At 34.7% G+C, this 12,190-nt stretch overlaps 1 protein-coding gene across 10 annotated transcripts in view; it reads left to right on the forward strand.

Annotated features, from left to right (window-relative positions):
- The window catches only part of RANBP17 (RAN binding protein 17), a 432,110-nt gene that overhangs the window by 22,559 nt on the left and 397,361 nt on the right, over window positions 1–12,190 (forward strand). For 6 of the 10 annotated variants that reach the window (XM_054488236.2, XM_054488234.2, XM_063665349.1 and 3 more), the window contains 2 exons: window positions 7,967–8,133; window positions 11,735–11,800. The exons of the other annotated variants lie outside the window; for them this stretch is intronic. In XM_054488236.2, coding sequence (XP_054344211.1) covers window positions 7,967–8,133; window positions 11,735–11,800 — 233 coding nt within the window. The remainder of the gene's footprint in view (window positions 1–7,966; window positions 8,134–11,734; window positions 11,801–12,190) is intronic. 10 annotated transcript variants of the gene reach the window in all.

Below are 12,190 nucleotides of genomic sequence, written 5' to 3' on the forward strand. Positions count from 1 at the left end.
ATATGTGTTATATACTATATTCTGTGAATAAAGTAAGCTAGAGAAAAGAATATTATTTGGAAAATTAAAAGAAAGATAAAATGTATTTACTATTCATTAATGGAAGTGAATCATCATAAAGATCTTTATCCTCATCATTTTCACATTGAGTAGGCTGAGAAAGAGAAAGAGGAGAGGTTGGTCTTGCGGTCTCGGGGCGGCAGAGGCAGAGGAGGCAGGAAAGGCAGGAGGAGCACTAGGTATAACTTTATGGAAATACACTGTAATTTCTGTCTGACTTTTTTGCTTTTTCATTTCTTTAAAAATGTTTCTATAAAGTACCAATCCTTCTGTGTTCACTTTAAATTCAGTGCCCTGTATCATAGAAAGGTCCATGTCCTAAAAGAAGTCTGGAATAATGGAAACATTTCTGCCAGATTGTCTAATGTTAATTTTTTTTTTTTTCTGGCACTGCTGTTTCTACTACATCTTCTCCCTCATCATGTGGCACTGGTTCAGAAGCACTCATCTCCATGAAATCGTCTTCTGGAAATTCTGGAAATTCTGGTGTTTGTTTTGTTAGATTCCCTAGTAGGTGTAGGTTTCTCCCTGCTTAGCAATTTGTAGGAAACTTTGATCTTTTTTTTCAAATGAGTAATGTCTGACAGGCTTAGACCTTTTGTTGCCTTTACTTCGAGTTGACATTAGTAAATCCTTAAAGGCTTTTTAGTAGCAGACTTCCAAAAGATTCAGGAATTTTAGCATACTTTTAATTTCAGATTTTCAGCTGACTTTAGCTATAGTATACAGTAGGTTAAGACTCGTGTCTATGACTTTTACTCGAAGAACAGCAGTAAAGTACAGAAGTTTTCTATATTTAGCCAAGATTTATTTCAGTAGAAGATAATCTTCTCTGACTTATCTTTGAGATTGGAATAAGCCTTTAAAGATAAACCTCAGAATTCTCATTTTGGGGTAATATCGTCCATTTCAGTTCCCTAGGTTTGGCATAGGAGATAGTGACTACACTGGTGTGTGACTCTTTTCCTGGAGATTTCTTCCTGAAAAATGCAAGAGCTGTTGGTGAGAGCAGACTTGCAGTGATGATAGTTGACTCTGGTCTACAAAGATTTTGTAACTCTTGGAAAGCCTCTTGTAATCATTCTTAACCTCTTTGTAGCTAAAAATTCAGAGTAGTTGAAATCTGTAGGAGTGCACTTCTGAGGGCCAAAAATGTGACTGACTTGGGAACAATTCTTAAACTGATTAACTAGCTGTAATATAGTTTTGTGAATTTATTGCACTGATCCTGTGCCTTGTGGTATATTTGTCCCTATTAAGTAAGTATTGTTTTGTCCTCTTTAATATTGCTTGTAAACAGTAGTGCCCATTGGAACATATATTTGATTTTTAAAAAATGTTTCATATGAAAACTACCTATTAGGTTTATTAGATCTTGAATTTCTCCAAGATCCGTATCTTGAAACCCTTCACTCTCCACCCTTTTTTTTTTTTTTTTTTTTTTTTTGCCATATCCACAGTCTCTTTCATGATTTCCTTGATTGGCTCTGTTGTATATCCTGTGAAGTCATGCACAACATCTGGACAGAGCTTCCTCCAGCAGGAATTTATTGCTTCAGGCTTGATGGCTTTCATGGCTTTTTCTGTAACAACAATGGCATCCTCAGTGGTAAAATCCTTCCAGACTTTCATGAATGTTCTCTCTGTGGGGGTTCTCTTCCATAGTGTTGACAATCCTTTTTATACAGTACCGTGTGTCATGAGCTTTAAATAAAGGTCCTTATGACCCCCAATTCAGAGGCTAAATTAGAGATGTGTTTAGGGGCACATAGACCACTTTAATGTCCTCATTGAACTCATGGGGTTCTGAGTGGCCAGGGACATTGTCCAACATGAAAAGAGCTTTAAAAGGTGCTCCCTTACCAGCAGGGTACTTAGTAACTTCAGGGACAAAGCATCTATGAAACCAATCCAGAAAAAGATTCTCTTCTAGGCCTTGTTGTACAGCCAGAAGACTGGCAGCTGGTATTTATTTTTTTCCCTTCAAGGCTAGGAGATTAGCAGCTTTGTAGATAAGGGCAGTCCTGATCATAAACCTGACTACATAAACCTTGACTGTGGTTGGAACTATGTACAGTCTAAGTGTGTGTGTAAGTTTTGATAAATTTTAACTTTTTATAATAGGTTTCTGTATATTTTATGATAGTAAGTGATAAAATAGAGTAGTGTCTACATTTATACCTTCTTATTTTTTAAAAATATTTCAACACTACACCATTCGTTTGAGGTGCTTTTTTTTTTTTTTTTTTTTTTGGAGACAGAGTCTCACTTTGTCACTGAGGCTGGAGTGCAGTGCTGTGATCTTGGTTCACTCCTCCCTCCGCCTCCCGGGCTCAGGTGATCCTCCCGCCTCAGCCTCCCAAGTAGTTGAAACTACAGATGTGACTACCATGCCTGGCTAAGTTTTTGTGTTTTTTTTGTAGAGATGGGGTTTCACCATATTGCTCAGGCTGGTCTTGAACTCCTGAGCTCAAGCGATCCGCCTGCCTCAGCCTCCCAAAGTGCTGGGATTATAGGCGTGAGCCACCATCCCCGGCTATGTCTGAGTTTTTAAAAATTGTCATAAGTCTCCAAAAATTTTTCCAATATATTTATTGAAAAAAAATCCACGCATAGGTGGTTCTGTACAGTTCAAACTCATGTTGTTCAAGGGTGAACTGTTATCTTCTTTGAAAAGGTGTCTGTTAAGGTCATCAGCCCATTTTTTTAGTCAGGTTGTGTTCTTATTTTTGAGTTTTAAGAGTTCTTTGTGTAGTTGGAAAGCTGTTCCTTTGATATGTCTTGTGCAAATATTTTCTCCCGATCTGTGGCTTATCTTTTTATTCTCTTGACATTGTCTTTTGCAGAGCAGAAATTTTTCATTTTCATGACAAAGTTTACCTTATTCATTCTTTCTTTCGTGGATCATGCCTTTGGTGTTGCATCTAAAAAGTCATCACTGAACCAAGGTCACTTAGATTTTCTCTTATTTTATCTTCTAGGAGTTTTATAGCTTTATGTTTTACACTTAGGTCTGTGAACCATTTTAAGTTAATTTTTGTAATGGGCATATCTATGTCAAGAATCCTTTTTTCCATGTGGATGTCCAGTTGTTCCAGTACTATTTGCTGAAAAGACTTTTTTCATATTTAAAAGACTCATAACATATTTTGTTACTCCCTTTGCTCCTTTGTCAGAGATCAATTGACTATATTTATATGGGTCTATTTCTGGGTTTTTTTATTCTGTTCTGTTGATTGGCATCTTAGTTGGTTTTGTGCTGCTGCCACAGAATACCTGAGACTGGGTAATTTATCAAGAAAGAAATGTATTTCTTACAGTTCTGGAGGGTGGAAAGTTCAAGATCAAGGGGCTGGCATCTGGTGAGGGCCATCTTGGTGCGTTATCCCATGGTGGGAGGGCAAAGAGAAGGCAAAAGAGAGTGACAAAAGGGGGCTGAAATCGTCTTTTAAAGGAACCTACTCCTGAAATAATGACATTAAACCATTCATATGGGCAAAGCACTCTTGGTATAATCATCTCTTAAAGATCCTGCCTCTTAAGATGTTACAGTGGCAGTTAAGTTTCAGCATGAGTATGGGAGGGGACAGACATTCAAACTATAGCTGTTGATGTGTCATTTCTTTTGCTGATACCAAACTGTCTTGATTACTGTAGCTTTATGGTATGCCTTGAAGTGGGGTAGTGTCAGTCTTCCAACTTTGTTCTTCTTCGGTATTGTGTTGGCTATTTTGGGTCTTTTCCTCTCAGTATAACCTTTAGAATCAGTTCATTGATATACACAAAATAAATTACTGGGGTTTTGATTGGGATTGCATTGAATCTTTAGATGAAGTTGGAAAATACTGATATCTTGACAGTGTTGAGTTTCCTGTCTATGAACATGTAATATGTATTCATTTATTTAGATCTTCTTTGGTTTATTTTATTATAGTTTTGTAATTTTCCTCATATGGGTCTTGTACATATTTTGTTAGATTTAAATCTAAGTATTAGTATTTCATTTTTGAGGGTACTATTGTAAGTTATTTTGTGTTTTATTTCAAGTTCCAGTTGCTGGTAAAGCAAAGTGATTGACTTTGGTATATTAACCTGTATCCTGTAACCTTGCTGTAATCATTTATTAGTTCATAATTTTTTTGTCAGTTCTTTCAGATTTTCTGCATATCATGCCATCTGTGAGCAAAGACACTTTTATTGCTTCTTTCCTAATCTATATGCATTCTATTTCTTTTTCTTATTGCATTTGCTAGGACTTACAGTATTATGTTGCAAAGCAGTGGTGAGAGGGGACATCTTGCCTTTTTCCCAGTCTTACTGAGAAAGCTTCAAGTTTCTCACCATTAAATATGATTTTAGCTGTAGGTTTTTTGTAGATGAGAAAGTTGTCCTCTGTTCCTAGTTTACTGAGAGTTTTTACCATCAATAGATGTTGAATTTTGTCAAATACTTTTTCTGCATCTATTTATGTTATCATTTGATTTTTCTTTAGCTTATTGATGTGATGGATTACATTAGTTAATTTTTGAATATTGAACTAGCCTCATGTGTCTTTTTTCTTTTTTTTTTTTGTAGTTTCTTTTTGTTCCATGTTCTCTTTCTCTCTTGCTTTCTTTTGCTTGCTCTTTCTTTCTCTCTCTCACACTCTCTCTCCAAATAGTTCATAAGCTAACTCTCTAGACATAGATTATAGCATATACTTCTCACTATTAGAATTTAGGGTTGTTTCCATCAAAGGATTTTTAGTTAAATTTTGAGGTGTATATCGTCTCTTTCCTTTCCCAAATGACATACTGGCTTTTGGAACAGGTAGAAATTGAATGTTTCCCCTTTCTTTTATATTATTTTTATATTTAGATAGCACACTCTAAAAGACTATCTACAAGTTCGGATTTAGAGTTTTGAATTATGAATTATTACTAAAATATATGGTTTGTCCAATATTTGGAAACAGGAAACAAACAGAAAATAGGAATGAACCAAAATAACCTGATTCAGAGTCCCAGTCATTTTACCTTTTTGACCTTCATATTTTTGGCCTATAAGACAGAATAATAGTAATACATAATAACAGTATCTTCACATTGCAATGAGAGCCACATCAAGTATTTGATGGGAAGCACTTCACAATTTCTGACGTGGTTCATAAACATGAAATATTATTGTTACTGTTATATAGGCTTTTGACACGCAAGGGACCTCTAGTGTGTAGCTTTCCAACTTTCTACTGTACTTTTGTCTGGGGTTTTTCCCAGACAAAACCACAGCTGTTTGTTGTGGTTTTTGTTCTCCCATGTATCTTCCCAAACATTTCCATTTCTTCTTAGTATGGCTTTTCTCTATTAATTGTACCATTGAGGAGGAGATTGCTGATGTTTTAAATGATTGTAATTATTGGTGCTTACTAAATTGGAACGATCTTATAGTTCGTGTAAAAAGCATAACATGAGAATATTTTGTGTAAAACATTCAGCTAAAGTAACAGAAACATATTCTAGTGATTTTTTTTCCCTGCCTTAGATAATGAATTTATTAGCCCCAGGTACCTTTGTTTCGGCAGTCTGGGAACATGTCCTTGTTGGTGTCTAGCTTTAAATGTGAAACTTGAGTTGTCTCCTATTTGTTTGTTTTATTATTATTTTGAGATTGCCCTCCTCCTGGTGGTTACTACTACCCACGTATGGTTTGCCTGCACCCACTGCAAGATGGACGTTTTCAAGATACTAAAAATAAAAGTGTAACTGAAGTAAATACACTGGATTTTCTTTTCTATTCAGGAAGCAGTGTCATCTTCTTAAGTTTTGTTATTGAAATAAAAGATTACATGCAACAAAGCTTAGAACCATATTACTGTGATTCGTAGGAGAAACTTCTCTGTTATCTGTCCTAATGCTAAGGAAATTATGCTTTTTTTCAAAATATATTTTATCTTTTTTACTGTATAACAATATTTTAATATTAATAAAAATTAAGGTTTAAGTATAATAGTTACAAGAACTTTTTTAAATGTCAAGAATCTTACTACAATTATCAAGAATGCTTGTTGCATGCATTCTTGGATTTGGGAGTTGTTTCCATCAAAGCTGTTTTTAATTAAATATTGAGGTATTTACCTTTTCTTTACTGTTTTCCCAAATGGCATGCTGGCCTTTCAGGCCAAAGTGGAAATGGAGTTTTTTCTCTTTTAAAAATTCTTCTTGTAGTTTTCCGAGAGACTTCTTGGTGTATTTGTTATCTGACTTCATTAGTCAACTAGAAAGCTCATAACTGAATTTGCTACCCACTTTTAACAGTTTTGGTGTATTAACTTTATTACAAGCTTGACTTTACTATTCTACTCATGCTTTCTTGAATTTATATATTTATTTTATCATATTGTACTATTTGTGTTTGTTTTTTGTGGGACAGGATCTCACTCTGTCACCCAGGCTGGAGTGCAGTGGCACAGTCATTCTCAGTGTCCCGAGTAGGTAGGACTGTAGGCGCATGTCACAATACCCAGCTAATGTTTTAACAATTTTTTGTAGAGACGGGGTTTATTTGTGTTTTTAATGCTACTTCAAGAAGACAGTGTATAGTCACTTTTGCTATAACATGACATGTTCCTAAAAGTGACTGTGCTATGCAATGCTACATAATAAAAAGCACAGGGCTTATGAGAGAAATTAGATTATGAAAATAAAATTTAAAAGTCTTGTCAGTGACATATTTAAAAAAAGATACAAATCAAATCAAAGGTTAGTAGAGTTTTACACATGTTAAATGGTTAAGAAAAACATAGTACAATAAATATGACACTTTACCTTGGGAAAGACCTGAAGTTTGTTCATAGAAGTGGGCCTCAGAAGGGTTGCAGCTTGTGAGTTATTGTAAAGTGGTGAAAGAAAGATGATCTGAAATAGTATGGAAAGATATAATACCAGATAAGGATGGTTGGGGTTGATAATACATAGTAGATGTTTGAGGTGTATGCATTTTGTTCAATTGGCCTGTATATTAGTCGGTTCTCACACTGCTATAAAGAAATATCTGAGACTGGGTGATTTATAAAGAAAAGAGGTTTAATTGGCTCATGGTTCTACAGGCTGTACAGGTAGCATGGCTGGGGAGGCCTCAGGAAACTTCCAATTATGGCAGTAGGTGAAGGGGAAGCTGGCATGGCTTACATGGCTGGAGCAGGAGGAAGAGAGAAGGGGGAGGTGTTTCACACTTTAAACAACCAGATCTAGTGAAAGTTACTATCATGAGAACATCAAGATGGAAATCTGCCCCTATAATCCAGTCACCTCCCAATAGGTCCCTCCTCCAACATTGGGGACATGAGACTTGGGCAGGAACACAAATCCAAACCATATCAGCCTGGTTTCAGTTTTCTGCATTCACCTAGCATTTTTTGGTAGATAAAATCATGCAGAAACAAAAGTGACGTATTCAACAAAAGTGTTCTATTCAAGTTTTTCCCTAATATATCAAATGCATTGGAACAAATTTGCTTTTTCAAAACAAGCCTAATAAAAGAACTATATAAACAAACATATATCTTGAGGAGAGCTATTAACTTTTTGTCACAGCATGTCATTGCCACCTCTTTTTCTTTTCTTTTTTTTTTTTTTTTTAACAAATACTGCAACTTTTTTGTTTAAAGTTCACAAAATTCTTTTATTTTTTACATTAAGTTCTGGGATACATGTGCTGAACGTGGAGGTTTATTGCATAGGTATACATGCGCCATGGTGTTTTGCTGTACCTATCAACCCGTCATCTAGGTTTTAAGCCCTGCATGCATTAGGTATTTGTCCTAATGCTCTCCCTCCCCTTCCTCCACCCCCACCTCTCTTTCTTCATATGATTCACACTATGTTGTTTCTGAAAAGTCCAAATGATCCATGGAGTGTTTTCTTTGTAGGAAACTACATTCTGAATTACGTGGCATCACAGCCCAAGCTGGCTCCCTTTGTCATCCAAGCTCTTATTCAAGTCATTGCTAAAATCACTAAGTTGGGGTGGTTTGAGGTTCAGAAAGACCAATTTGTCTTCAGAGAAATTATTGCTGATGTGAAGAAGTTTCTCCAGGTAAGAAGTCATTGCTACATTGTTAGAACATCACTACTTGCTTTTTTTGGTTTAGAATACTGCTCTTCTTAAAGCGATATAGTTTGTTTTGTGACTACCAGTACCATGTTAATTATGATTTATTATTTATCCTCTGGATCCTTTATCATTTATTGTTAGTAAATGAGGATCGTGCTGTTACATAATTTCCAAACCAGAAGAATGTAAATAATCATGTTTTCTAATTTCAAAATGTGTGTACATTTATGACACATGTCTGTGTACTGTATATATATAAAACATGTATATAATGCTTTTCATAGATTATGTAATTAAATGTTCATCACAACCTAAAATGAAATAGATTTTATTTTGTAAATAAGAAAACAGGCTTAGAGGGGTTAAATAATTTCTGTAAGATTGCATGGTGACTGATTAAAGCATACAGCTAGCATTTAACAAGCCTCCAACTTACAATAAATTTTTTAATTTTTTAATTTTTACACTATACCACAATGACTATATCAGTTTCTCAAGAATGTTTTCAATTTGATCATTACACATTGTATATAGGTATCAAATAGGTACAACTATTATATATCAATAAAGAATGGTTATTTTAAAAACAATATTTTTAACCTAAGTGATTAAAATAAAGTCATAGCATATGCACATTTAACTTACATAAATTCAGATATATGGACTGCCAAAAAAACCCAAAAACTAAAACAAACAAAACAAAATAAACAAAGGCAAGAAAACATTAAACTAAATCATGCCAGTGATTCCATGTCCTGGGCTGATTTAGGGAAACCTGAATCTGCTCTTGTTTCCTGTTTACTCTTACTTAGGATGACTGTCATGCCTTGCTCAGTATGATTCAGATATTTGAAGATATATGTATATATTTTTTCATACAAACGTAATTCCCAAGTAGAAGAGAACTATTTTATCTGATGTCCAGCTAAAGAAACATGATCTGGGCTGGGTGTGGTGGCTCGTGCCTGTAATCAATCCCAGCACTTTGGGAGGCCGAGGCGGGTGGATCATGAGGTCAGGAGATCGAGACCATCCTGGCTAACACGATGAAACCCTGTCTGTACTAAAAACACAAAAAATTAGCTGGGCGTGGTGGCAGGCGCCTGTAGTCCCAGCTGCTTGGGAGGCTGAGGCAGGAGAATGGCGTGAACCCGGTAGGCGGAGCTTGCAGTGAGCTGAGATTGCGCCGCTGCACTCCAGCCTGGGCAGCAGAGCAAGACACTGTCTCAAAAAAAAAAAAACAAAAAAAACCATGATCTGTTGGTATTCTTGAGGAAAAATTGACAGTTTTGATTAATAGATGGTTCAGTTTTGGTTCATGGTTGAGTATGGGCAATTTTGACTTTTGGAGATTTTACTTTTATGCAGTAACTTTAAAATTCAACCCCTGTGTAAGATATAACTTCATCATATAGTGCAGTGCTGGAAACCTCAGAATATGAAATGCTAGGTTATGCTGCTTCTGTCTTATCCATGTTGTTAAAACCTGGTTAACAAATATTTGATCATTTAGAACTTCACAGGAATAAGTGTTCTTAGCTCTGAGGAGATCGGTTTATACTAGAGCAGAAGGATAGTTTATTCAGGACAAGTATGAGCTTCACACTTCAGAGTTGCATTTGTAAGTTTGGCAAGCACAGTAGCATCCCCCTTTTGTCTTTTACTAAGATTGTTCATCAAGATTTATTTGAGTAGACAAGAAGCGACCATGCAGTTCTTTTAAAATAAAATCAAGGTTGAAATTGAATGAAATTCTTGTTGGCTAACATTTCTCAAGCTCCCTCTTTAGTGGCCAGTAAGCTCAACTTAAGTTGGGATTCAGTGTACTTTTACCAGTTCTGGAAGACCAAAAGAAACAACATGTTTTAGCTTGAAAGTTTATTGTATAATAGTATCACCACAGAATAGTTAGTACGTGTTTTCTATATATATATGTATGTATATATATATATATATATACATATATGTATATATATATATATGTATATATATATATATATATATATGTATATATATATATATATATAGATATATATAGATAGATGGCTTGACCTAACCCTGCATCATGAGAAAGTCAATTTTGGCTTTAGTGTTTTAGTTTTCTAGAATATTATCGAATGGTTCCTCTGGGTATTAGTAGCTTTTGTGAATTTTGTCCTAAAAATTGTTTTAAGTTTGTCACATCTTTAACAGCCTGAACTTTTGTGCATTCTCTTTTTTCTATTATTACGGCCCTCTTGCTGCCACACTCCAGACATACTTATGTATCTCCTTTCTACTGATATACTCAGGAGATCCTACTGTCATTTAGGGCAGTGCTATTCAAATTACTGGTCTTCAGCAAGATAAGGAGCTTATGTAAGGCTGTAAATGAACATAGTGCCTTCTTCATTGAGAAAGACTTGCTATGAAAAAAAAGCCAGCTGACCTAGTGTACTTTGTGACTTAGCTGTTTTATAATCTGTTACATGCTCTTTATTTTGTCATGGACCAGTAACAAACTATTTTCAGATTAGAACTGAGTTTGTAGGTCATCAATCAGCTGGTTCTAGCAATTGGTCAGGGTACCACACTTTGGGGAACATTAACCTGGTGTACACATGGGATGGATGTTTCAGTGTGTAGGAAATCTGGAGCTCAGTTCAGACACTGAGACTGTCTTGAAAGGCCATAAATAATTAAAATGCAAAAATTGTGGGACTTTTTTTTGTTCTGAGATAATTTGAATTTAATTACATCCAGTGATAATGGAATTCTGTGATAGTTAAAAGGGATGACCAACTATAAAATTAAGATTTGAAAAGTGTATCTATCTTCTGTGTCAGTTTTTAAAAATGATTGCAATGTAATTGGATGCCACATTTATGATTTTCATAATTCCAGTATGATTTCACACAAGGGTAGTTTGTTAGTAATGTGCATATAAAGTCTGAATTTTAATGATGGAAAATTTGAGATTAAATTGGAAGCTGATTAAATTAAAAACATTGTATAGACAGTCATGCATTTATCTCATTGCATTGTGTACTTTACATGCCGTCATTATAGGTATGTAACAATTTCATATACATGCACAATTAATGTTAAAAGAGCCTAAGTGATCCTATCTGATATTAGAACAAGAAATTTGAATTAGTGCCTAAGCTATTTATTATTTATTTATTGAGTGCCTCTATCTCAATAGGCTTTAAGCAAATTATAGAGCTAAAAGCATTTTTTGCTTATTCTTATTCTTGGTCTTATAAAAGGTATTAAGCTAAATTCTTGTATTTTGAAACTTAGTTTATTATTTGTCCTATAAGTGCTGGAAACATTTTGTTGAGTATCATGCATTTATAAGGGAGGAGCTTTTTCCCATTTAGCTCTGTGTACCCAAATTTATCTTTCAAAAAATAGGTTTGAAATTCTTTTGTTTATAGAACACATAGCGATTTTTCTTTATATTTTAAAATTTTATTTCCATTTTATTATTGAGTAAATGTGGTGTTTCAGTCTTTAATTATTTGTAAATATTACCTGGTATATACATTAAGAACCAATCACTTGTCTCCACTTAGGCTAAACTTTGTTATTTTCTCCAAAGGGTACTGTGGAACACTGCATAATAGGAGTAATAATCCTTTCTGAATTGACTCAGGAAATGAACCTGGTAAGCGAGCCTTTCCATCTAACAGGAGCCTGAGTTTGCTTAAGTAATGCTGTTTCTTTTCTGCTTTTATTTGTGGCAAAATAGACAGCCTTCTTTTTGTGGCATAAAACTCTGAATAATCAAGTTTTTTGTGTGTGTGTCTGTTTCATTGATGGGCTAATTAAGTGATGGAATATTTTCATTGTTATTGAAGATATCTGCAATAGTACAGAGTATTACAAAGAACAGAGAATTAGACATGGTTCTTGCTCCCATGGGCACTTGGAGAATTGTTCTTTTACCTCATATATATCATAATATGCTAACCATAAGAAATATATGCAAAAGAGATACAAACCTTTATTCCCTTACAAATAAAATATAGGTGGTTTGAGGAATTGATTGTCAACA

This window comes from Pongo pygmaeus, chromosome 4 (genome assembly GCF_028885625.2).
Source record: "Pongo pygmaeus isolate AG05252 chromosome 4, NHGRI_mPonPyg2-v2.0_pri, whole genome shotgun sequence".
Lineage (NCBI taxonomy): Eukaryota > Metazoa > Chordata > Mammalia > Primates > Hominidae > Pongo > Pongo pygmaeus.